Source organism: Penicillium cinerascens, assembly GCF_028974065.1.
Source record: "Penicillium cinerascens strain IBT 15544 chromosome Unknown contig_6_segment0_segment0, whole genome shotgun sequence".
In the NCBI taxonomy this organism is placed as follows: Eukaryota; Fungi; Ascomycota; class Eurotiomycetes; order Eurotiales; family Aspergillaceae; genus Penicillium; species Penicillium cinerascens.
This window is the reverse complement of record NW_026695295.1, coordinates 697,078-721,989: the sequence shown is the minus strand read 5'-3', so window position 1 is coordinate 721,989 and position 24,912 is coordinate 697,078. Positions and strand designations below refer to the sequence as shown.

General features: G+C 46.0%; 6 protein-coding genes across 6 annotated transcripts; 2 read left to right on the top strand and 4 right to left on the bottom strand.

Moving 5' to 3' along the window:
• Window positions 1-489: 489 nt before the first annotated feature.
• Window positions 490-9,338, top strand: atrA (protein kinase MEC1; the record flags this gene model as incomplete). Its single annotated transcript, XM_058453321.1, has 25 exons — window positions 490-1,084; window positions 1,147-1,808; window positions 1,862-2,148; window positions 2,217-2,615; window positions 2,667-2,819; window positions 2,876-2,972; window positions 3,072-3,551; window positions 3,626-5,104; window positions 5,165-5,705; window positions 5,763-6,237; window positions 6,289-6,595; window positions 6,651-6,748; window positions 6,801-6,893; window positions 6,950-7,111; window positions 7,182-7,281; window positions 7,339-7,533; window positions 7,583-7,808; window positions 7,922-8,119; window positions 8,175-8,299; window positions 8,355-8,443; window positions 8,498-8,620; window positions 8,692-8,779; window positions 8,833-8,917; window positions 8,972-9,090; window positions 9,147-9,338. The coding sequence occupies 25 exons, from the start codon at window positions 490-492 to the stop codon at window positions 9,336-9,338; spliced, it is 7,368 nt and encodes a 2,455-aa protein (XP_058307512.1).
• Window positions 9,339-9,631: 293 nt separating this feature from the next.
• On the bottom strand, window positions 9,632-10,532 carry N7498_006258 (RNA-binding protein with serine-rich domain 1; the record flags this gene model as incomplete). Its single annotated transcript, XM_058453320.1, has 4 exons — window positions 9,632-9,707; window positions 9,833-10,034; window positions 10,114-10,219; window positions 10,275-10,532. The coding sequence occupies 4 exons, from the start codon at window positions 10,530-10,532 to the stop codon at window positions 9,632-9,634; spliced, it is 642 nt and encodes a 213-aa protein (XP_058307511.1).
• Window positions 10,533-10,871: 339 nt separating this feature from the next.
• On the bottom strand, window positions 10,872-13,182 carry N7498_006257 (putative AAA family ATPase; the record flags this gene model as incomplete). The annotated part of the gene is made up of 2 exons (XM_058453319.1): window positions 10,872-11,597; window positions 11,656-13,182. 2 exons carry the CDS (start codon window positions 13,180-13,182, stop codon window positions 10,872-10,874), a joined length of 2,253 nt encoding a protein of 750 aa, XP_058307510.1.
• Window positions 13,183-13,960: 778 nt separating this feature from the next.
• Window positions 13,961-14,693, bottom strand: srgA (Rab family GTPase srgA; the record flags this gene model as incomplete). Its single annotated transcript, XM_058453318.1, has 3 exons — window positions 13,961-14,280; window positions 14,341-14,608; window positions 14,664-14,693. 3 exons carry the CDS (start codon window positions 14,691-14,693, stop codon window positions 13,961-13,963), a joined length of 618 nt encoding a protein of 205 aa, XP_058307509.1.
• Window positions 14,694-15,291: 598 nt separating this feature from the next.
• N7498_006255 (NCA2 family protein) lies at window positions 15,292-17,367 on the bottom strand (the record flags this gene model as incomplete). Its single annotated transcript, XM_058453317.1, has 4 exons — window positions 15,292-15,526; window positions 15,579-15,704; window positions 15,774-17,300; window positions 17,351-17,367. The coding sequence occupies 4 exons, from the start codon at window positions 17,365-17,367 to the stop codon at window positions 15,292-15,294; spliced, it is 1,905 nt and encodes a 634-aa protein (XP_058307508.1).
• Window positions 17,366-18,984, top strand: N7498_006254 (sterol desaturase family protein; the record flags this gene model as incomplete). The annotated part of the gene is made up of 4 exons (XM_058453316.1): window positions 17,366-17,484; window positions 17,984-18,224; window positions 18,280-18,365; window positions 18,426-18,984. The coding sequence occupies 4 exons, from the start codon at window positions 17,366-17,368 to the stop codon at window positions 18,982-18,984; spliced, it is 1,005 nt and encodes a 334-aa protein (XP_058307507.1).
• Window positions 18,985-24,912: the final 5,928 nt, after the last annotated feature.

The following is a 24,912-nucleotide window of genomic DNA, read 5'->3' as shown; positions in this document are numbered from 1 at the left end:
CTTTGGAAGTGAGTTGAGGGAGAAATGAACCACACGCGGAGATTTCCATCGGACCGCCATTGATCAAGGGAAAGCGATGGCCTCCCGCATATCTCTGTCCCCTTCCCCAGACAATTGAAACCATCATCCTATCCAGTTTATGTAAATTAGAGAGAACAATATTACTAATTTAGGAATCGAATCAGAAAAGTTGAGGGTCATGTCCTATTGAAGCCAAATGGGAACTTTCTGGTGCGCTTCAGTTCATCGGATTCCCGGCTGCCAGGTGCATAGGTTATTGAATTAGCATCCTAGTCACCCGGGGTAACGTTACAAGAGTTAATTGATACATTATCCAATCGACTTTTTGAATGCAAATCGAGAACCGAAAGTCGGTGTTATCTTTTTGCTGCCTCAGGTGTCAGTCTCATCTATCAACTCCGCGTATCTGCCTTTCTTCACCAACCCGCGTCTACCAGCCTCTCAGCCCAGGGGCCATGTTTGATCTCGATGGCAGCTAATGGAGAAAATGCTCCGGGCCAAGTGCCTGAAAATGAGCGGAGGCCCGCAGAACCAGCCTCGTCCATCCTCGCGGCACATTTTGCCCCGCGTCTCGCATCCCAAGGGCACGAAGGGCATGAAGCACAGCGACTGTCGCGAGAAACATTCTCACAACTTCGTCAAGAACTTCTTGGCGAGAAGCACAGCCAGCTGCGCGTTGATGAAGGCATTACCGATATCAACAAACTAGTTTGTATCGTTCTCCAGGCCGGCCTGGAAGCTAGTCCTAACAGTAGCGCCTCGGAAGAGGATCTGGAAGGGCAGGTCCTTGACTGTCTGGATATCATACAAGCAAGCATTGAGAAAGCCCCGCAGGCTCTGTGGGACATTTCGGACCCGCTCATACTGGGCGAGGAAGTCCAAGCGCCGCTGTTTGCATGGTTGATTTTACGACTGATGAGGTTGGCCTGCATCTGGCAATCTGAAGCCGCTCAGGAGAAAATTTGCCTGGCTCTCACCAGCATAGCTTGCCTGCAACATAAACAGGCTCGTTCATCTCCTTCATTCAATGGCATTCCGGCATTCCTCCGGGTTTGCACGTCGGGTCTGTCTACGCCTTACTCCTACCGTCGATGGAGTTGATTGAACTGGGCTGACAGGAAGCAGATATACTATGCTCACTGGAAGCACCTCAGGTTCATTATTGGCGAAATATTCGTCCCGCGAAGATATCCATGCCTGCGCCAAATGGGTCTCTTCTCACAGACTTGGACCATCTGCGCCTTCCTCGCGGTCTGCTGGGAAGAAGTCTGGTACTGGGTACTTTCCACCAGGCATTCACTCTCACCCTTACGTTGCTGGATTCATTCAGCCCTAAAGTGACAAATGAGAGCCCCGACAAGTGCCAAGATCTCATTCTTCGTCAAAATCTCCCCTGGGTGCTGAACGGATACAATCGTCTACGAAAAGTATTAGTCAGATGGTTGCGGATTACAGGATCGAAGTTGACTCCAGAGGGAAAGAAGGCCTGTTTACAATTTTTAGCATCCACCCGCCGTCTCTGTGTGTGTCGATCTGCACCGACTCTACCGTCAGACATGAGCTTGGCTTCAACCTGGACCCAATGCATAAGCGAGCTCATTCATCCAAGTATCAGCAGCTCCTTCCCTGCGATGCAAGTTGAACTAAGCAACTATCTGGATGAATTTGTGCAAGCAACGGGACGGTCCAAGTCATCTGCTCAGCTGTTGAGGGAAATATTTCTACCGGCCCTGGCAGAAATCGAAGACCTGAACTTTAGCCTCCAGTCAATGGAGTCTTGTCTATGGGTAAGTATCGTCTCGAGCTTTATTATCTCAACGTGATCTAAACTAATACCTAGGTCTCGCTTCAATCTCTTCGCGCTGAACTGCTCGCATCGACACCCGCAAGATGCCCCTCCGGAGTTGTATCAGGAGTTCTGGATGAGAACTTAACTCTTGCCAGTCAGATACATGGTGTGACAGGCCAGGAACAGGATCAAAATGATGAAACACGCGCATCGAAGCGGATATGTCTTCTAGTTGAGCCCTCCGGTCAGAATCTTCTACAAATTTTAATGGCAAAAGTCTCTTCGCTACTGGGCTGTGATTGTGTTGGAAACTTGACAGATTTGCGCGCTGCCATTCAGTGAGTCCTGAAACCTTACCAGTCTTAATCCCAGCAATAGCATATGATCTAGTATTAACATTCGACAGGACCACATTCGAGAGCCTCCCTGAACCCCGCAAATCAGATATTCTGGAGGTAATGGGCAAAGTTTCCTGTGCCATCACGGAAAATCTGGCGCAGAAGCCGTTGGAGATTGGGACCCGAGAGATTTCTATTTGTCTCGTCTGTGATGGCGAACATCTTCAACCTGGAATTCTTCCGGAGAAAGACATCCCTCAGTTCGAAGATTTGTGGTCAATATTCAATTTTATCTTGCCGAAACTCGCACGCACGCCTGGTCCACGCATCGCTGCTATGGTAGCTTTGAAGAGAATCTTGATGCACTTCCCTAGCTCAAACCAGATGCATCTTTCATCATCTGCAGCTGGGGAATTCTGTCTCCATTCCCTTCGAAGCTCTATCCGAGAACTTCGGGTCGCGACCGGGTATGTTTCGGATACTACTCGACACAAATGAATATGCTAATCTGCAATCAGGCATTCAATGGTAGCATTTGTGCGGTCAAATCTTCAGCCGGACATTCGCCGAGCAAATTTTGTTGTCGTATTGGAATGGTTAAAAAACCTGACCGAGAAAGATGACATGCCACTACAAGAAACATGCGTCCTGACATTGTGTCGACTTGCTAGGTTTGTCCATGTCCTTACCTTGCTCTCAGACACCCATCTCACTGAGTTCAAAATAGTGTCTCAGAAGATGAAGAGAAAAACATCATTCTCCTTCGTCTCTTGGAGTATCTCGGTCATCCAAACCCCTACGTCTGTGCAGTGGCCTACAATGAGGTACGTGAAGCACGCTCGATTATCGCATTGTCCATTTAGCATGGATTAAGTTGTTATCCTTTTCTATGCGGCTTTGAACAAGCTAACAGACTGAAATAGCTGTCTAAGCTTGCGCAGCAACTTGCATTGACGCCCGCTGGCTTGTTTCGGCCGTATTGGAGGACCCTATCCGTGGTTGTTGTCAAAAACCTCCAGGCTCGGCCACATATGGCAGAGCAGCTTTGCGAATTGCTTGGTATGAAAGTTGACGGCTTCCTTCGCTTGACAGAGGTGCATGTTCTCCCATACTTGGTTCTAACAAGAAAACGGGACATCATTTGCAGAATCGGGGCAAGTCGCAATGAAGGTGAATCGCCATTTGACGTCTGTTCTGAAAAGAACAATCTTGCTGCGATTCTTGCTTTTCTTCTGTCTCAGCAATCTAACAACCCAGAGGCGATGATCATGTCTTTATTGGCTGAAATAGATCCTGCTTTCAAAAGTCGGACCCTAGCGGATCTGGTGCGGATCGAGCCAATTCTTATTGCCTGTGATTTACTGAAGAGCCTCGGGGATGCTGGAGAGCAGAACAAGGAAAGGGTGAGTATGCTATGTTTTTCGACTCGCTATAAGGTAGCAATTGTGAATTATCTGCTAATCCTTATCAAATTCAGTTCCATCAAGCACTGAGCCGCCTGGCCACATTCGTTCCGCGGAAGTTTGCCCATGGGAGTTCTTCAAAGAAGACAGATTTATTGAGTCACTTTATTGAGGAGCATGTTCTCGGCATCATCACCCAATTCGCAAATGCGATTAACGACTTTCAAGTGAGGCAAACTTTGGCGGAAAAAAGGCGAAATCTCAAGGCAATTGAAGAGATGATCAACATTGCTCAAGGCCATGTTAGCAATGCATTACCCCAAGTCTGCGCCTGCCTCCGGTCTGCACTTGATATTGAGGAGCTATGTGACCATGCTTTTGCGGCCTGGAAGACCTTAATCGGCTCGCTTAACGAGGAGGACATCGAACCGCTCATGGATCAGACATTGGCGATTGTCATCAGGTACTGGGACAAATTGACAGGAGAAAGCCGAAAGCATGCCTACCAGCTCATTGACCATATCTTGACGAATCACCCGAACTTGGTACGAGATACTTTCAATACCATGCCTTCGCTAGCGTCCATCCCTGAGATGGCTCCGTTCGAAGCGAAAATCAATGAATTGAGGACGCAAATGGACGTTCGAAGCCAGTTCCTAGCCCTCATTCGGCGCTGCCAAAGTGAAAATGCCACAGTCGTTGAGCAGGCTCTGGAGGAATTACTGCCTTTTCTCTCGGGCAACGAGGAATTCTTGCATGTATCCGTTCTCAGCGAGCAACCGGATCCTGTGATCGCACAATTAACGAGGGCATTGCTTGACTGTTGCGTCAAATTCAATACCAGTTCGGACTCGATCACTTTATTGTCCTCACAATGTTTAGGTCTCGTGGGATGTCTTGATCCGAACCGAGTAGAGACAGTCAAGGAAAAGAGAGACATTCTTGTTCTGTCAAACTTTGACCGAATGGAAGATACGGTAGAATTTGTTCTCTTCTTCCTCCAGCATGTTCTAGTGGAAGCTTTCTTGTCAGCGTCCAACACAAGGGCTCAAGGATTCCTGGCATATGCCATGCAAAATCTTCTCAAAATCTGCAATCTGAACATGGCAGTCACTCAACGGACTCGAGATCTTCAGGGTGATGAAAAATTTCAACGGTGGATGGAGCTTCCGGAAAGCGTCCGAAACACTCTCACGCCCTTCCTCACCTCAACGTACACTGTCACCGTCGTTGGAGCGACCTCCAAGGTCGCATATCCTTTGTTATCCACCAAAATGACCCATAGCGAGTGGCTTCGAACTCTTGTACAAGATCTGCTCCAAACTGGGAATGGCGACAATGCAAAGCTCATATTCGCAGTATGCAGCCGAGTCGTGAAAGGTCAAGATATTTCGATTTCTTCATTTCTCCTACCTTTCGCCGTCCTCAATCGCATTGTCGGGGGGACCGAACAAGAGTTGCAGGACCTCCAGCTTGAGTTGATGAACGTTCTTTCGCACCCCCTTCCTGATACTAACAACAGTGTCCGCGAAACCATCATAAGTAGTAGCCAGGTATGACTTTTCCGGGCGTTGAGATTGAATTTTTGAGTACTGATTCCAGTTTACTTTCAGAGCGTTTTTGAGGTCTTGGACTACTTGTCGCGATGGCTCCAGGGGAAAAAAAAGCAGCTTAATAGTCTGAACTATCAGTCTTACCAATCCAGTCGCTCCCACAGAGATGCCAGCCGAGATGGGCTCCTTGACAAATACACGTCGCAGGTCAAATCTGTCGAGGCCGTCTTGGCTTCAATTCCGCCAGAGGTCATATCCAAACGGGCCGTTGAGTGCAAATCATTTTCCAGGGCTTTATTCCATTGGGAGCAGTATATCCGGAAATGTAAATCACAGCCGGAAATGCAAGAACGCTCCAGCACCGAGCCTCTTTACCAACGACTGCAGGATATATACAGCCAAATCGATGAACCTGACGGCATTGAGGGCATTTCAAGCCATTTATCTGCGCTTAACATTGACCAACAAGTCCTGGAGCACCGCAAGGCAGGAAGGTGGGCCACTGCGCAAAGTTGGTACGAACTCCAGCTCGAAAAAGAACCAGATAATGTCGACGCTCAATGGAACCTTGTCACTTGCCTCAAGGAATCTGGCCAACAAGGTAGCTTCAGCACACTATCTTTATCTTTCTTGTCAACCTCTTGCTTATCCTAATTAGATGCCATTCTCACTCGCTTCGAGATTGTAAAGGACAACGAATCTGCGGCGTCCCGATTTCTGCCTTTCGCAGTAGAGGCATCATGGATAACGGGCAGGTGGGATAAGCTCAAGGGCTACTTGGAGCTATGTGCGAAACAAGGTGCTGGGGACTTCAACGCGGGAATAGGATCGGCTCTCAACACTCTTCGGCAAAGAAAAGCAGAGACATTCACCTCTATCATCAATAGGCTCAGGCTCAACGTTGCGAAATCATTGACTGCCAACTCCGTGGCCTCGCTGCAATCCTGCCATGACGATATGCTCCGGTTGCACGCCTTAGCAGACGTCGAGTCCATAGCTAATGCGGGAGCTGCGGGTTCCCATCCGAGCCCAGAATTACTTGGGGCCTTAGATCGACGTTTGGATGTCCTAGGCGGTTATCTTGCGGACAAGCAGTACCTTCTTGGGTTGAGGCGAGCAGCAATGGAGCTAGCGTGAGTGAACCTGGTCCCCATAGCCACCACACTTGTTAACATGTCCTTCAGAGGCGGTTTTGCCAACTCTGACATAGCCTCAGCCTGGCTCACCAGTGCTCACTTATCGCGAAAGGGTAACTTCACCAGCCAGGCGTATCACTCAATGCTCAATGCAGCTTTGCTGAAAGATCGATCGGCTACCATTGAACATGCCAAACTTCTCTGGAAAGATGGACACCATCGCAAAGCAATTCAGACGCTGGAGGGTGCGATATCGGCCAATGAGGCCACCGCCGCTACATCTTCCTCGGCCGATTCCGAGGCAGTGTCATTTATCTCCAGTCGCGGGCAGAACGCAAACGTCACGGCTGCCAGGGTAGGACCAATCAATCAATGCCATCTAAAATCAAGAAACTAATTCACGTATTTAGGCGCATCTTTTGCTGGCCAAATGGACGGACAGAGCTGGTCAAACTCACTCCCAGGCCATTGTTCAACGATATCGAGAAGCCATCAAACTGTATCCAAGGTGATTTGAACCAGCTAGCCGTTGGCAAATATTGGCTGATTTTGGAGTTTAGGTGGGAAAAAGCGCACTACTACTTGGGAAAGCACTACAACAAGATCCTCGACTCGGAAAAGATCAAGCCCATGGGGAAGGAGGCTCAGATATAGTACGTATATCCTTTGCCATGGGCAGGGCCAGTTCACTATTAACGGACTTGTTCAGCTTGAGTGGGGAAGCCACGAAACTCGTTATTGACAACTATCTTCGCTCACTGACCTATGGAAGCAAATACGTCTTCCAAACGCTGCCCAAACTGCTGACACTCTGGCTAGAACATGCTTCAATTGTTGACCAGCCAATTGACCCGAAACGAGGGGACAACGAGTAAGTGGCCCTCGGTAAATCTAAACAATACCTCTGCTTTGCTAACCATGGACGGTGGGAAAACAAACAGAGACTTCCAGAGACACACCAAAGCTCAGCGACAGAAGAGCTTGGATGAGATGCATGCTCAGCTCAAAAAATACATCTCGTCTCGCCTGCAAGCTGCGTTGGTAATCAAATATTGCATAGGAGCTCTTTTTTTAAATAATAGGCTCACACAAGTATAGCTCTTCACGATCTTGCCCCAGGTGGTCGCTCGCATCTGTCATCCCAACAGCACAGTTTATGACCTTTTGACGCGAATTGTGGCCAAAGCCGTCCATAGCTTCCCACAGCAAGGACTATGGACCGTCCTAGCAGTGGTCAAATCCTCCAGCAAGGACCGCGCCTCCAGAGGTTACAGCTGTCTGCAAAAGATCACGGTATGTTCGGTACTCCCGTGGATGACGAGAGAAATGCTAACTCAAACAGGACTACACCAATAAGCACAAATCAGAGTCATCATCGTCCGACATTCGCCGCATGATCAGCCAGGGCCAAAAGTTCTCGGAGGAATTGCTCCGGCTATGTCTCGCACAGGTTGAGGAAAAGGTTTCTCGGGTCGATCTTGCTCGTCACCTCGGGTTTAACCACAAAGTTGCCCCGTGCCGCCTTGTAGTACCGTTCCAAGCAATGCTAATCCCAAGCCTGCCCACCAGTCACGATTCAGAGTACCTAAAAGGGTTCCGGCCCTTCCCACGGGAGCCGACAACCATAGAGGGCACGTTGAGATCCACTGTTTATTTGCGAGGCCGAGCTAACTGGTAACAGCCGTCCTGGACGATGCACAGATCTTGAACTCACTCCAAAAGCCACGCAAGATCAGTATTCGAGGATCTGACGGCAAAATCTACAATGCACTTTGCAAGCCCAAGGATGATCTACGCAAGGACCAGCGTCTCATGGAATTCAACAACATGATCAACCGATTTTTAAAACGAGACGTCGAATCAAGCAAGCGGCGAATGTGTAAGTCCTCTATTCTCGCCCAGCCCATTATATGTGGAAAACTAACACAACGGAGATATCAAAACCTACGCTGTGACACCGCTAAATGAGGAATGCGGCTTAATTGAGTGGGTTGACAATCTCCGAACCTTGAGAGAGATCATCATCAAAATTCTGCGTGAGCGCGGTGTTGCACCAAATGTGAGGATTTTCTGTTCACGGGCTTCATTATTTGACTAACGAATTCACGAAATAGTATACGGAGATCAAACACTACCTGAACGAGATATGCGCAGACCGCTCGATGTCCAAGTTGTCACTGTTTACAACAAAGATCCTGGCCAAGTAAGACAAACGCCTATTTATTATAAAGACTACTTGAGGCTGACGAGGTCGAAGGCTTCCTCCCGTTCTTCATGAATGGTTTATCGAAATGTTTCCCGAGACCGAGACCTGGTTCACGGCAAGACTGCGTTATACGCGGTCGTCGGCGGTGATGTCAATGGTTGGATACGTTCTAGGGTAAGTATCATTATCGGCCCCAGCTGTTTCGGTCCGCTACGACATACTAATCAAATGGTTCGTCTGAGTAGGCTTGGAGATCGACACGGAGAGAACCTGTCGTTCGAAGAAGGAACAGGTGGTATCTTGCATGTTGATTTCAACTGTCTGTTCGACAAAGTAAGAAAGCCTCAGATGCCCGTTTTTGCTACGCAAGTGCTCATAATACGCAGGGTCAAACATTTGAAAAACCCGAGGTGGTTCCGTTCCGTTTAACAAACAACATGGTCGATGCCTTTGGCGCCTATGGGTACAATGGTAGGTTCGCTAGAACTCATGTGTGGGGAATGGCAACTGAATATCGCGACATAGGGCCTTTCCGGAGAACCTGCGAAATCACCCTCAGTCTTCTGCGACAAAACGAAGATGCTTTGATGACCGTCCTCGAGACTTTCTTGCATGACCCGACCACAGACTTCATTGGGAAAAGGGTGAGTCCAATCCGTTCCGTCGCAAAGGTCGACCACTGACGCCGGTTTCATTACAGCGTCGCACCCATGCAAATGTCCCCGATACCCCTGCCGGAGTTTTGGAAGATGTCCGGAACAAACTTCGGGGTTTTATGTCCAAGCAGCCTATTCCACTTTCGGTGGATGGCCAAGTGGACGAGCTGATCATGCAAGCGACCGACAAGAAGAACCTGGCATCGATGTATATCGGATGGTGTGCCTTTTTCTGACGCGGCACCCCGATTTTTTTATCCTTTCCATGTAGTTTCGATAGTCTCAAACCAGTGCCATGCCAGATATTAGAAAGTCTCCTACCATCTTGATCTTATTAGATACCCCTGGAACAACTCCATCATTTATTCGATATCTTCAAGTCCGTGCTGGACAAACAGGGAGCAGATTCAAGGAGCACACGTAAACGCGGTCAGTGGGGATGTTGAGATTTCTTGAGGGAGTCTAATGACGATTGTGGCTCCGGCTTCTGTTCGGGCTTCGGCTGCCACTGCGGCTGCTGTATCCGTAACTACTGTAGCTGGGACTCCGGCGTCGGCGCTGCCGTTTGCTTTCGGTGCGGAGGCTGCCTTTTCTCGGTGGGGAGCCTGAGCGAGAAAACGAGCGGGAGCGCACGGGGGATCGTGATCGTGAGAGAGAAGGGGGGCGGTAAACATCATGTCGTTCAGCAGGCCGCGCCCGACCATGCCTTCGTGGCGGGGACTTCGCATACGATCCCTTGCCGAACCTGGGGCGACCGCCATTGCCTCGGTTGGAGGCAGGGGGAGGTGATCGTGAGAATGTCCGACGTGGAAGAACAATCGAGACATTCAGAATAGCCCCGTCCAGTTGAGCTTCGTGCATGTGAGCAATGGCAGCCTCAGCATCCGCAGGGTCGTAGTACAAGATGTAGGCGCTGCCTCTATTGGTCATGACTAGATATAGCCGGTCAGAAACACACGATTCAAAAAGAACGGAGGCGAAGCTTTCAATTCTTCGAGAAAAGAGTCTCACAGGATCTGTTCATGGGGAGGTCGAGGTACTCGATCTCGCCAAAGCTTCCGAATATTTCGCGGAGATGATTCTCCGTGACGTTCTTGGTCAATTTCTCTACCACAATCTATCAATATACCTGTTAGTAAAAAGTTTTCGCGGAAGAGGTTGGAAACCCTCACTTTTGCGCTCCGCGGGGGGCTTTTTGGGCTGGGCGTTCTGCTGTAACTCCGGCTACGGTAGCGTCGACCACCTCGACTACGACTGCGAGACCGTGATCGGCCACGGGAAGAAGATCGCGATCGGCTTTTGGGACGGTCGGAGCGATCCTGGTCGCGCCCCGGAGACGGGCTTCGCGTGAGACTTCGTCGCGAGTCTCCACGCGAGGATCTGGAGCGACGCAAGGAATGAGAGCGCGCCGGGCCATGCACGGAGCGCATGGGCGATTTCCCTCGAGGTGATCGCACGGACATCGGGTGCCAGATGTGGTGAGGTTCTTTGGGGGGTAGTAAAGAAGGCGGAGGCGGAAATACAGGTGGAGGTAAGGTAAGGTAAGGTGAAGGTGAAGGCGACGGCAGGCGCAAGTCGCGATTCAAGGGCGCAGCTGCAGGTCAACGCTAGCCGCATGAGGTAATCACCTCTGGTACCTAAATCATACTGCAAGAATCCCATGTGGTTTGACAGACAACATTCGAGGATATAGTTTCTCTATCTCTCTCTCTCTCTCTCTCTCTCTCTCTCTCTATTTCTGGGCTCTTTACATAGCCCATCCTATCCTCCTAGGACTGCGCATCTCTCCATCGCTCGTACTCCGCAATGACGCCGTTGGTGATCTGCCGCCGCACCTGGCCCAATGCATATTCAAAATGCTTCAGTTTCACATTTTGCTCTTGTTGGGTCTCTTCCTCTTCGTCCAATGCCGCATCTCCCGCAGTCTCACATATGCTCACCATCTCCGCTCCCGAATAGCCCTCGGTCACGGTCGCTAGTTCGTCCAGATCCACGTCCGGATCGACGACGGATTTGCTAGACCAGATTCGAAGGATTTCCTTCCTCGCCTCGAAATCTGGCGGTCCAATATAGAGGATGTTATCCAAACGACCGGGACGCATAAGGGCTGGGTCTAGAACGTCCGGCTTGTTGGTGGCCGCGATGACCAGTACATTCCTCATTTCTTCGATACCATCCATCTCATTGAGGAGGGTCGTTAGAACATTGACACCCCCGTTGGAGCTGCTGCTGCGTCGCGCAGCTATGGCATCGATTTCGTCAAAGAAGATGATACTGGGCCGCGCCGCTCGAGCCTTTCGAAAGATCTCTCTCAGCGATCGCTCAGACTCCCCAACGTACATGCTCAGAATTTCCGCACCCTTGACTGCCAAAAAGTTCAGCCCAGCTTCTGTAGCCAGGGCTTTGACAGTCAATGTCTTGGAGCAGCCGGGGGGGCCGTAAAGAAGAACGCCCTTTTTGCTCTTCACGTTGAGCCGCTGCATCCGTTGAGGATACTGCAATAGATCGTTAGCCTCAATATCGGCGAAGTTAATGCTGACACTTTTGTCTTACCTTAAGAGGTCTCTCGACGGCTTGCTGCAAGCGCTTCTTCACTTCATGCTGCCCGCCGATATCTGACCATCTCACCTTTGGAGTCTCCAGGAATACCTCGCGCATGGCTGTAGGACGGATTTCTTGCAAGGAGGACATGATATCTGTCTCCTGTATCGCTAGGTCGACGCTGATCTCCCGGTCGCTTTCAAGTCTAGCGGAGGGATCAGAGTTCTGGGACAAAGACAAGGGTTTAGAGTCCTGTTCGAGCAATTGCCTTTGCCGGGCTTTCCGGCAAATCAATTGCAGTAAAGCAAAGAGATCGGCGCCGACGTATCCATGTGTCTTCTCTGCGAGAAACTCAATGAAATCATCGGTAAGTCCAGCAGAAACGGGTCCGCGAATGGCGCGAAGAATCTCTGCCCGATCCTGGGCCGTGGGGACCTGTAGCTCGATCTCTGCGCCAAACCGATGTGGGGTTCTGAGCGCATCGTCCACGTTGTTTGGATGCCGTGTTGCGGCCACGACCAGAATAGATGCACTCCGAATCGCATCCAAGTTTTCACAAAGAACGGAAGCTAGTGACTGTGATTCCAAAGAGGTCCGTTTCGGTGCGACAAAGTCCAGCTGATCGATGATGATGATACTGGGCTTTGAGCGCGCGGCCTCTTGAAAGGTATTGCGAAGCTTCAGCTCACTTTCGCTGATGCTTCGACCAAGCGATGAGGTGCCAATTTTAAAGACTTGTTTCCAGCCGGCCTTTTCAATCTGCTCCAACAGGGCCGTCTTGCCTGTTCCCTTCGGTCCATAGAGAAGAATACCGCGGCTGTGCTCGTAGAATGATGGCATGACCGGTTTGCGTGGATCAATGTGAAAGTCGGACAAGCTCTCGTTGATGTCTTCGATTTGCCGCGCGAGACCCCCTAGATTCGTAGCTTGAACAGCAATTCTTGAGGAGGAAGGCTCTTCGGGTGCTTCCATCTCCGTTCCAATGCAGACCTTGGTAGTCTTCGTGAACCGAAAAATAGTGCGACTGGTGCTTGAATTCTGGGTTTGTATATTGACCAACTGGAAGCTCCTGCGCTGACCCTTGAGTTCTAACTCGAAAGTGAGGCCGGTAGCGAGGACCTCGCATCTCAAAAGTTGAAATTCCAACGCCCATTCCCAGTGGCACCGTTCCTCGGCAGCTATGGGACCATGTCTCGCGAATTTCTCGGAGTCGGAACAGTCGAGCAGGAAGACTGCTTCAATATCTTCGAGAGCGCCGTCAATCTTACTAATGGTGACTTTTTCTCCGATCTTGATTCCGTAGCAGTCCTGGAGAGCCCTCGAGGTTTGCACCACGGTGCTTTGTATATTCTCCACTGCAGTCCACGCAATCGCGGTCTTCGGGGTTCCTTCGGCCGATGTCAGGCAGCAGAGGTCATCAGCGCGGAGCCTCAATGCAGCTAGGGAGGATGAAGATAGGTAGACTCGAAATGCATCCTTGAGATCACTCCGGGCCTGTTTCGACAGCGGCCGAGCCGTGAAGCTGCGAACCTCGGACATCCCGCGCAGCTCCTAGCAGGAAGGCGTCGAGGTACGTTGCGGCATACGATTATCGGTAGTGTGCAATCATGTGTTCCTAGAATCTTCTGGTGGTAAGCTCAAATAGTTCAGGCATGCGGGCCGCGAAGGCTCCCGTGAGAGTTTTACGCTGAGGTGACCAAGAGCACAACCGACTTGGGCAAGGCGCGAGAATCGAAAAAGGCTCACAAATGTATAAGGGCAGCGTACAAAGGGGCGACGATTACCAGCAGACACAGAAAGACAACTAGGAAGATTTAATCGATTCAAATTCAGATGGTGGGGGAAAGACCTTATCGGCAGGTTGATAAGCAAAAAAGTGGGTCGGGAGAGAGAAACACGAAGTCGAGTGCTTTGGAGCTATCCATGGGGCTACGTCGATCTACATAGGATGATCTCCTATACTCGAGGGCTATTCCCTGTATCTGACCTTGTTCCCATTTGCAACCAGGAGGTCTAAGAGGGTTGGAAGACACGTTCTAGCGTTGAGAGCCCAGGTGGAAAGTACGCGGCAGGGATAATGTTTTCTTAGCGGGAAGAGTCACAAAATATAGACAGATATGTATGATACTTGGGGTGCAACGGGCGCCAATTCTCCATGAAACTGGATAATCAGATCTTAGAATATGAAAATTGCGAGCAAACAAAAGGATATGTGGTAGCTGCGTAGGAAACCAAGGGCGTCACGAGAAGAGATCAAAGGTAAAGGTAAAGGAAAAACTCGCGCAAAGGTAATCAAGGACAAGTAGTGGTACAGAGTTTAGCAACACTTCCCCCCAGTGCCGCCATTCAGACCCGAGCCCTGCTGGTCTATACTGACTCCCGGAGCAGACTGTTCGGTCTTGGAGGTATCCATGCCCTTCTTGATGTCCGACGCAAGGCTGTAGAATGCCTTTTCGATGTTGATGTTATTCTTTGCAGATACCTCAAGGAATGGAATGCCGAGTTCGTCAGCCAGCTGCTGGCCTTGTTCGGTTGAGACGGCCCTCTTCTCCTCCCAGTCGCACTTGTTTCCAATGAGGATTTTGTGTACTCCTTCACTGGCATGTTGCTCCACGTTTGAGAACCAGGTTCGAATGTCTTTTCCAGACGGTCAGATCAGTCTACCTATACTCGGGAGAAGGAAAGGAGGAGACTTACTGTGGAAAGATCGCTCGTCGGTCACGTCATAGACAAGGAGGATGCCCATCGCGCCGCGGTAGTATGCAGTTGTGATGGTACGGAAGCGTTCCTGGCCCGCCGTGTCCCAGATCTGCAGTTTCACTCTCTTGCCATCCAACTCGATGGTGCGGATTTTAAAATCGATGCCGATCGTGGTGATGAAAGACGGGGTGAAGGAGTCTTCGCTGAACCGCAAGAGACAGCAAGACTTGCCCACGCCCGAGTCTCCGATCAACAATAACTTGATCTGTGGCACCGGGTTCGATTAGCAAGTGGGTCGGTCCGATCTCGATAGAACTCACCAGGAAATCATAGTTTCTTGTACCCGCCATGATGGGAGTTTTTTGGTGGTTACTGCGGTGAACCGGGTGAGGAGAGGGGTGGTGGTGCCGGATAGGAGAAAGTCAAAATAGTGGCTGGCTACGGAAATGAAACAGACCAGCGACCGTGATCAAATGGCTTGAAGAGTCACTGTTTTCGTAGATGACAGTTCGGCGGCCGCAAGGTGTGGATCGCAAAAGCGGAGGGAGAAGGTGGACAGGTTGCGGTGTCTCCAGGGACTTTATCAGGAGGATCGGGGACAAGGGTGCAGATTGCCCACGGGCACAAAGACAACAAGCACGGACACAGAGTCAAGTGGAGGAACCCTCTGGATTTAAGCAGGAGTCCGGTCAAAGTTCAGCGACAAGAGCAAAGGAATAGTCACAGCCACAAGGATGAAAAGGGTGGTCAACAGCGAGTGGAGGTGATGACGGGGTTGGACTGGGATCGATGACCCGGTTACGTAAGCCGGCCATGAGGCCGTCTACATTGCCCACGGGGACAATCGGGACTTTACAGATTGCTCAACTACTAGATATTCGAGGAACGATGTTGTACTCGGGTAGATTACGTTGATATTATCCCCATACAAATACCCGGCGCGAGAGTCTAATGGAAATGCGCCCATCGCATCCTCTCCACCACCCGAAGCTGCCTGTCGACTCCCCCCTCCACGTCCAGTAGATCTTGGATATCTTCCCGGAACTCTCGGTACTGCATGCCTCCCAGTACTCCCTTTACCTGCTGAAGAAGGGCCTCGGCTTCGTAGAGAAGTCGCCCCGAGTCCTTGTGGGAGATCACCCCGTCAGAAAGGGGCGCAGAGGTCAGCAGCCGAGTGACATTTCTGGTTCCGTTAGCACTGTACAATCTCTAGTTCTGCGTTCCATAAAACCTACCGTAAGCCACGTCGCAGCTCATGCTGTCGCTTGCCTCTTCGAAGACCTCGTCGGTTGCCGAAGAGCCCAGCCATCCACCGTAGAGTGGCATACGAGACCAGAATCCCAGGCGTAAGCCCAACAAAGCTATATGACTTTTGTTTAGTACATCTCACGCGGGCGAGGCTGTTGCATCAAAGCAAAGGAGGTGCTTACCCAAACACAAGCTCCTGGCTCTTCAGAAGAGCATTGATGCCGCTGATAGCGATCTCCACATCCACCTTGGTTTTCTGGATCTGGATCAGAAGAGCGCGAATGAGATCGCCTCGAATTGTTCCAACAAAGGGGGCACGCAGGTCCCTCTCGTAAGCCTTTAGCACTGGCGTCAGATCCCCCTCCTTCACGGCGTTTGCAATAACCGCGGTATCCTGCCCGGCTAGGTGACTTTGGTCAGGGTCGGGATGGTCACGGACAAAATCGATCACCATTCTCTCCAGGCTGGTTCGATCGGCCACCAGGCTGTCTTTACTCATGATGGCAATCTCGCTTTTCTCATCGTGTCGGATCGTTCCAATAAGTTTGTGGATCGGCTCCACTACCCAATTACTGCCAAAGTCGATGATGGTGGCCCCGATGTTGGCAATCCATTGAATGATCTCGTCCTGGCGATGAAGTAACAACCGCAGAGATGCACTACTCGACATTACCGCCGTCAATACCGGTATCCAGTACCGGGTGAGTTTTGATGGGCGCCCGTGATCACTGATGAAAGCGGACATCGAGGTTTTATGTTTGGGCAACTGTTCCTGAAGAATGTACGTGAGGCGCTGGATCAGATGCATGGGCTGGCTGGAGGAGAAACCGCTCTGCATTTGCAGGCTCGTCGTGTTTTGGTCCAGAGTTGCAAACACCCGTTGTTCGAATTCAACGGTGTTGGGCTGGCTTGCCACCTCCTGCAGGATGGCTTCGGTCAAAACAACCGTCCTGTTGACTGAATCCTGCCACTGTCTCCGGTCCGCGGTAGAATCGGTGGTGACGAATTCCTTCGCTTGGAATGAATGCCATCCCTCCATGAGGAGTCCCAAGCTACTGGTATGAATATCCTTCATCGACAGTAGAAGATCTCTTTTTTGACGGATTCCAGACCGGCATGATCGGATGGGGGAAGACAGGGTGAGATGAATGGGATATTCGGACATTCCCTGCATACTTTGTCGCGCGATTTGGTGGAAACGGGCCCATCTGGCGGCAATAGATCTCGAGAGGGAAGCATGAGCATCATGGGCATTTCGCACTGGAGAGAGATCCTTTGCCCAGTGCCATAGGCGCACGGGCGATATCTGAGCCGCGTAGAGGCCACTGTACCACACGGATCCCAGTACCTCATTCCAATAGTAGGTCTCTTCGTGGAGCTGCAGGGTGTCATCAAGTAGAGTATTCATGACCAGACCTGATGTCTGGACGGCCGCCTTGGCAGCGACCAGCCACAGATAATCGGCTGCATCGTCCGTCCAAGCCTCCGCGGCGAGTGTAGAGTGCGATAGGGCAGGATCCGACAATAGTTTCACCAGGCGACTGGGTGACAAGAGCGGCTGCGTCTTTGAGGTCACCGAAACAGAATTGACAACATTCTGCAGACGGCAAACGTGCGGAGTGGGAACATCGTCGGTGTACAAGAGCTTCTCCGGGGGGGCGAACTGCTGCTGGAAGCGATCAAGTTGGGCGTTCAGGGCGCATGCATTTCTGGATAGAGTCAGACATGGAAGAATTAGGAATTGAGCCAGCGGACGTACTCCTGAACAATCGACATGACGCATCTCGGAGACGGCTACACAGCTCTGAGTTCGGAGGTGAAAGTGGGAGAACGTCATGATGCAAACACGGCACATGGTGCAAACGAGACAAACGGCGTACTGTTGAGTACACGGTAGGGCGCATACCATTTGGAACGGTTGGAAAGTTGGAAAGGGGGACCGAGTGAGTTGCCTGTTACACCCGGTATGAGGTTTACTGTGTACATGCAAGTGATTCTCAAGGGGAATCCACGTTTCCTCGTGATAGACCATCATTACCGTTACTCCTAGGACACGAACATGCCATGCAACAGGCCGTGTGGTGTGACCCCGGAGCATCAGCCATACACAGGCCCGGCAAAGCCCATTATCCCCTGAGTGGGGCTCGGATGGAGATCGGCTCGCAGTGGTCTTATTCCTTTCCCTGATTGCTGGTCTCGCCACTCCGGGATTTCGTCCCTGCGTTCGTTCTCCGCCAAAATAATTGCCCCGTTCCGCCCACCTTTTTTTTCCCTTTTCTTCAACACCTTCTCTCCCACACCTTTTCTCCTTTCCCTTCCATATTGGAGAGAGAAAAAACCGCAATGTAAGCATCCCCTTTCCATGAACTTGAACACGCGCTTATTTCCGCAGGAATTCGACCGTGTTAACCTCCAGTACCTACTGGGGCCAATTCGAGGAAATCGGCAAATACAACACTGAGCTTAATGTGGCCGAGCGCCTCTGGGCCGCCTGGTATGCCTGGATGCAGAATGATGTCCTGGCCACGGGAATCATGTCGTTCGCCATGCACGAGCTGGTCTACTTCGGTCGGTCGCTGCCGTGGATCTTCATCGACACCTTGGGTTTCTTCAAGAATTACAAAATTCAGAGCGTGAGTGCACTCCACAACGGAATTTGCAGGCAATGGAAGTCTAACCCCTCTGTAGGGCAAGATTCCTTCATTACGGGAACAGTGGGATTGCGCTAGATTCGTCCTCCTGAGTCACTTCACAGTTGAGCTGCCTCAGATCTGGTAGGTTTCGGCATTTTTGTCTTGTCTCCGATCGGTGATCTAACAACGTTGCTTCTACAGGCTCTTCCACCCTATGGCTCAATTCTTCGGTCTCTCCACCTCCGTTCCGTTCCCTTCCATCTGGACTATGGCTTACCAGATCGCCATCTTTTTCGTGATGGAGGATACCTGGCACTACTTCTCCCACCGTGCTCTTCACTGGGGTCCGCTCTACAAGGCGATTCACAAGATTCATCACCAGTACTCTGCACCTTTTGGCCTGGCCGCGGAATACGCGTCTCCAATCGAAGTCATGATTCTGGGATTCGGCACCGTCGGTTGCCCCATCGTGTGGTGTGCGTTGACTGGTGATCTGCACATTCTGACCATGTACATCTGGATCGTCTTGCGCTTGTTCCAGGCCATTGATGCCCACAGCGGCTACGAGTTTCCCTGGAGTCTGCACCACTTCCTTCCTTTCTGGGCCGGTGCTGATCACCATGATCTCCACCACGAGAAGTTCATTGGTAACTACGCGAGCAGCTTCCGCTGGTGGGACTACCTCCTGAACACCGAGTACACCCCGGATGCCCTGAAGCGCCGCAGGGAGCACAAGGCATCCGCGAAGAAGGCTCAGTGAGCCCGCATCGACCCCTTGTCACGGCAGCGTGCGGTCCGGGCACAAGAGCTTTTTTATCTGGAGCACGGGCTCGTTCGGACTCGATATGCCTTTCGTGCTTTACTTTGTACGAGATGGGGCTTACCCAGTCGACTTTTAATGTATCTAATATTACGGTGATCTTGCATCAGTTGGGTTTCGCAGGATTCCATTGGAGCCGGAACTCGTTCGGCGTTGCCCGTGAAGCGACACTTGAAAGAACCCACGGTTATTTGAATAGAGATTTTTGCCATGATTCTAAAGAGGCAAGATGAAGACAGTAATAAAAACTTTTTCTCACTTTTGTCATGACCTTAAATTGGGGGACCAAGGAAATGTTAAAAGTGGGCGACCCCTTAGAAAAGGAAGATATATTAAATAACTTTCTCCTATCTGTTATTAGTTCAACAGAGAAGTGGAGAGCTAGGAATAATATAGATAGATTTAGGGGTCTAAATAGGAGACTTGAGCGATTATTAGATGTAATCTCCTTAGATTGGGCTATAATTACCGCAGACTTCCACCACTTATATTATCTTGATATGGGATGTATACCAGGGGGAAGAAGAGACACGAGAGAAGGATAAAAGGGGCCGGGATGCGGCGTGATATAGTGCGTACGCATCGTTGGCTACGATTAAGGGATCTGAGGGATACAACTGGGAACAAGATAGGGCGCGCTGGCTAGATGCAGTTAACGATTCAAATTTTTACTATATAGAATAGTTAGAAGCTATTACTTATAGGGGAAAGAAGAAATAGGAGATTAGAGATGTGAAAAGGATACTAAGAAAGAATAAGCTCTTTTATACTACTTATAGATAATTCGCGTATTTTATAGAAGACTAAGATACTTAATATATCCATACTAAGTCGATTAAATCTCGATAGATATTATATATAGACTAATTATAATTACTATAGTAGTAGAAGACAAAGAAACGCTAATAAGTAGTTACAAAGAAGAATAGAAGACGATCGCTCAAGTGTCGAGATTATAAGAATATAAAGACGATCGCTTATTATTAGAAGAAGATTTAGGAAATAAGTAGCTCTTACTGAAATATATAGTTAAGAGCTACCTAGAGCTAAGAAGCTATTAAAATAAGAGAATTATCTCTTTATTATTAATTTACTAGTAAATAGAATTTAATTTATAAAAGCACTAATTAAAATAGGCTACCGTTCGTATATAACTATAAATAATTCTCTTATTTAGTCTCCTAATCTTCTATATATTTATATTCTGTAGATGACCTTAAGTTCAAGGTTCTAGCCAAGAGAACCCCTGGCTTTGTAGGTGAAGATCAAGTTGAGTGAGAGGGGAGAGCTAGGCATCTAGAGTCGTCCAACAGCTCCACCACTAGGCAAATAAGCTATGGTATGCTCTATGACTCCCAATAGAGTGACGTTCGACCGAAATCACGATATAATGGCAGACCTATCTATCCAGCCAAACCCTAGCTCGAAGCCCATAGTGATTCACGCCGAGGGCTTAGACATCCTGTCAGGATTTTAGGTGTCTGCATTTATAACTGCAGATTTCTAGAGCTTCCAATTCAACATAGAAGTTCCCGCTGAAATTCCCGTTCTGCCATTTCTCACCGCCTTTATCTGATCTTGCAGTTATCTCTCATTTATCTCTCACTTTGCTCTCACTTCAGCCTTTACTATGCTTTCTCTTTCCATTTGCCTACCGGACCGAGGTTATTAGGCCTATCCTGTCTATAGCCGCGGGTAACAGCACGTTTACCTACCTCGGGTAACAGCACGTTTACGGCAAGATTACCTCGGGCGAATATTACCTTAGGTAATTAGCCAGATGAACTGAATATTTCTGTCTATAAATATAGCCTAGAAACCAGACTAAATAAAACAAGAGCTTTCATCTCAATTCTCCTCTCACTACCCTTCCTCTCTATTAGGGCAGACCAGAGAGATTCTCTCTTATTATCTTTATCTTTATTCATCTTCCAGGGGTAAGTTACTACGCTGCAGTAATAGCTGACCTCTACGGGAGGTAGTATTTCTCTCTACAAATATTTGTCCTAAGGACTGCCCTGCCGCATAGGGACCCTTAGGCATTTATTTATCTCTCTTATTTTCATATACTACCAATCCCGACACATCCTAACTAATATAGGCAAGATTCTATAAGAACGTTAGATAGCGTTATCGAGAACTAAGGAAAAATTAACTTTATAATATATTTTAACATACACCATCTCACGATCTATAGCTACTAGTAAGAACAAGTATATATATATATATATTCCTCCTTAATAAATAGATAAGATAATCCTAGGAAAACCCTAGCCTAAGGACGTAAATAAATAGTACCTAGCCTAAAAGGGTTATCTTAATATTCATATAAAGAACGGTGAATAGACTAGATATTAAAATAGAGCGAATCCTACTATTAGAACTGTTAGAATAAAGACTCGAAGAGTATTAGACGTAACCACTTAGAAGCTATAGGATATAACGTTAAATAAAATAAAAACTAAGTAATTAAGGATTAGAAAGATTATAATACTAGATATTAAGAAAGCTGTATAAATAAAGCTCTTTAAATATTATAGAAATAGCTTAAAGTATTCGATTACTATCTTATAGAGAAACTCATAAATTATTAGCTAGAGATAGATTATTATATCCTTTTAAAAAAGGATAAAGCTAGTAATAAAGTTTCCTCTTTATATAGACATCTTTATATAATAAATTAAAAATAATTATTTATATTATAAAGACGCTTTTAGACCTATTAAGAAAGAAATTTATATAAATAAGTAAATTATTAGCTATATCTCTAGTGATATTAGTCTAGAAACCTAATAGAGGTATCTAATTCTACATAGACTACTAAAGCCTAAATAAACTACTTATCATTAAGGACTATTATCCTTAATTAGAGAGACTCTATAGAATATAGTATAAGCGAGATAGCTTATAAAACTATATATTATTATTATATTCTATAAGATATAGCTATCCTAAAGAAGAATAGAAAACTATCCTCTAGACTATATTTTAATAATATATTAATAAAGTCTTATAAAAGTACCTAAATAATTTTATCTTTATATATATAGATAATATATATAGATAATATTATTATCTACCTTAATAATAGGTTACTTAAAGACTATTATTAGAAAATAAGTAAAATCCTCTAAAATTTATAAAAATATAATGTTATAGCATAACATAGATAAGTCTAAGTTTAAGTAGAAATTAGTAAAGTATCTAGACTGTATCATATATAAGCTAAAAAAGATATTTATAATCTAAAGAAAGTAGAAGCTATTTAGTTGTAGAAGGTCTTAAAAGATAGTTAGAGATATATAAAGCTTTTAAGCTAATATATTAGGCTATCGAAGTAGAGATATACTATCTTCAATTTAGGAAGATAGAACTTTGTAGCTATATATCTATCTATTTTAGAAGCCACTATTTATAGAAATAAACTATAAAATCTATCATAAGAAATTCTTATCTATTATTTATAGATTAAAGAAATAGCGCTCTAAATAAAAGATAGATTTACGTTTTAAAATTATTATATCTATATATAATAATTTAATAATTTAATAATAGATTAATCTATTAGCTAAATTTAAATTTAATTTATAGTTTTAGTTTAAGAAACTAGCTAAGAGACTAAATACTCTCTCTTAGAAAAAATAGAATATCATATAAAATATAAAAGATAAAAGGCTATTAAATTAGTTCTATTTAATATTTAAAAAGATATAAATATAGACTAAAAGAGTTAAAATAAATATAGATATATAGCTAAATAAATTTATAAAAGCTAATATTTATATTTAAATATAAAGCTCTATAGTGTTAATAAATAGAAATAAGAAGGAATAATTAGGCTTATTAAGCTATTTTAGAACCGCTAGAAAATAGTTAATAATAATTATTAACTAAAATATAGGTAAAAATAAGCCTTATAAGGTATTACTTAGATAAATAAAAGCTTCTTTCTAAAACTATATTTAGATTCCTAAAGATAAATAGCTCTAAACTAATATTATTTAATAGATTTATAATTTATATATTACAGGTTATCTAGATTAGGATATAACTTATTTAATCCTATTAAGGAGATTATTTTAGCTAAAAATAAAAAGATATATAGACTCCTATAAAATTATATTATCTATAGACAAGGTATAGTTAAACTTAGTCTAATATAATAGATTTTAGACTATTACTTATAATTATAAATAATTAAGATTTTAATTTATAAATAGATTTTAGATAGAGATTTATAAAAAGTTATAGATCTAATAAAGGCTATCTATAGCTTTCTATCTATAATTAAATAGTTTAATAGAATAAGCGAATTAAGAAGTTAAAAGGATATTATAAATATCTATAACCTATTCTTAAAAGGATTAGGCGCGTTAATATTTATTATAATAATAGTTATTAATAATTATAATATAATATTAATTAGATTAGTACACTCCTAACTTTTCCTTTATAAACACTATATTAATTCTATTAGACCAGAAGACTCTAAATAGCTATAAATTAGTCTAAAAACTATTATATAGGTAAAAAGGTATTTATAGAATAACTATAAAAGTAACTAATTAGACCTAAGTAGTAATTAATTATAATAGCGTAGGGTAGATAATAAATATAAATAAATTAAGAACTATTAAGCCACTTCTATATATAAACTAAAAGATAAGATATAGCTAAACCTTAAAAAGTCTAATTAGAGAGATTATTAAAGAAGTTAAGTTAGTTATATATATAATATAAAGTACTCGAGGTTCCCTCACTATATATAAATAGTATAATTAAATATCCTTTTAGAAGTATATTTAACTTTCTATATAAATTTAACTACGCTAACTACTTTTAACCCTTTATTATCCTAAATTATAGACGATATATAATATTAGGACTAGATAGAACTATAAGTATATAGATAAAAACTTTAATCCTATAATTATAACTAAACTAATCCTTAAGAAAGAGAATTTATTAATTATAAGAGAGTGCCTTTTATTGCTTTATATAATTATATAGCGTTCACTTTTATATAGGCTTATAGGAAACCCTTTTATATAGTTTCTAATATATCTAATTAAGTATCTAAGTTATCTTATATTATTTAAGGGCTATAATAACTATCCTCCCTATCTAAAGGTCGTTTATAACCCTTTAAGGGTTAAGATAGAATACTAGGATATATTATTATTATAGTTTTAGTAAAGAGAAGTATAGTTAAATTACTAAAATGTCTCTTTATTAACGTAATTCACTACCCACTCGGCCACACCGCCGAGTCGGCCACCCAACTATCCGCTTTTTACTTTACATCTATTTTTTTCAACCAAAACGCCTTTATATTAATTATTCTACCTAACTGGGCATCTAGGGGCCTTATGCCCTTTCTCACCGTATATAGAACACGTAAATTGACGCCTTTGCGTTGGCGCTACCGCTGGTTGAATAGGCTACCTAGGGGTTGCTAGAGACGGTGCTATCGGCTATAAACCAGCCTTATAGGCTTGTAAATGCCCCTGAGCTTCTAGCACTAAGGTCCCAGCATTAATAGCTATATACCTATGAATACGAGCACGCTTTTGCCTCTGTACCTCGTTAGTGGCCCGTAATTGCCTAACCTCTTGCTTAAGTAATATACCGTTTTGTATAGCGATCTAATAGCCCTTGATAAGCTTATTTAAAGCGGTCTTTGAGGGTGTTAGCGGGCTATTTGAGCGTCGTTTTAAGAAGGCCTAGATTAACGCGCCTTATTTTAGTAATTCGGCGACGGTTAAGGGTATTTTTGGTGTAAAAACGCTAGATCGGCTAGATAGGCGGCTTCCTAGGGGGGTAGGCGTTCGAAGCTAGATATTAAGCTTTAAAAGCACTCGTTCTAGG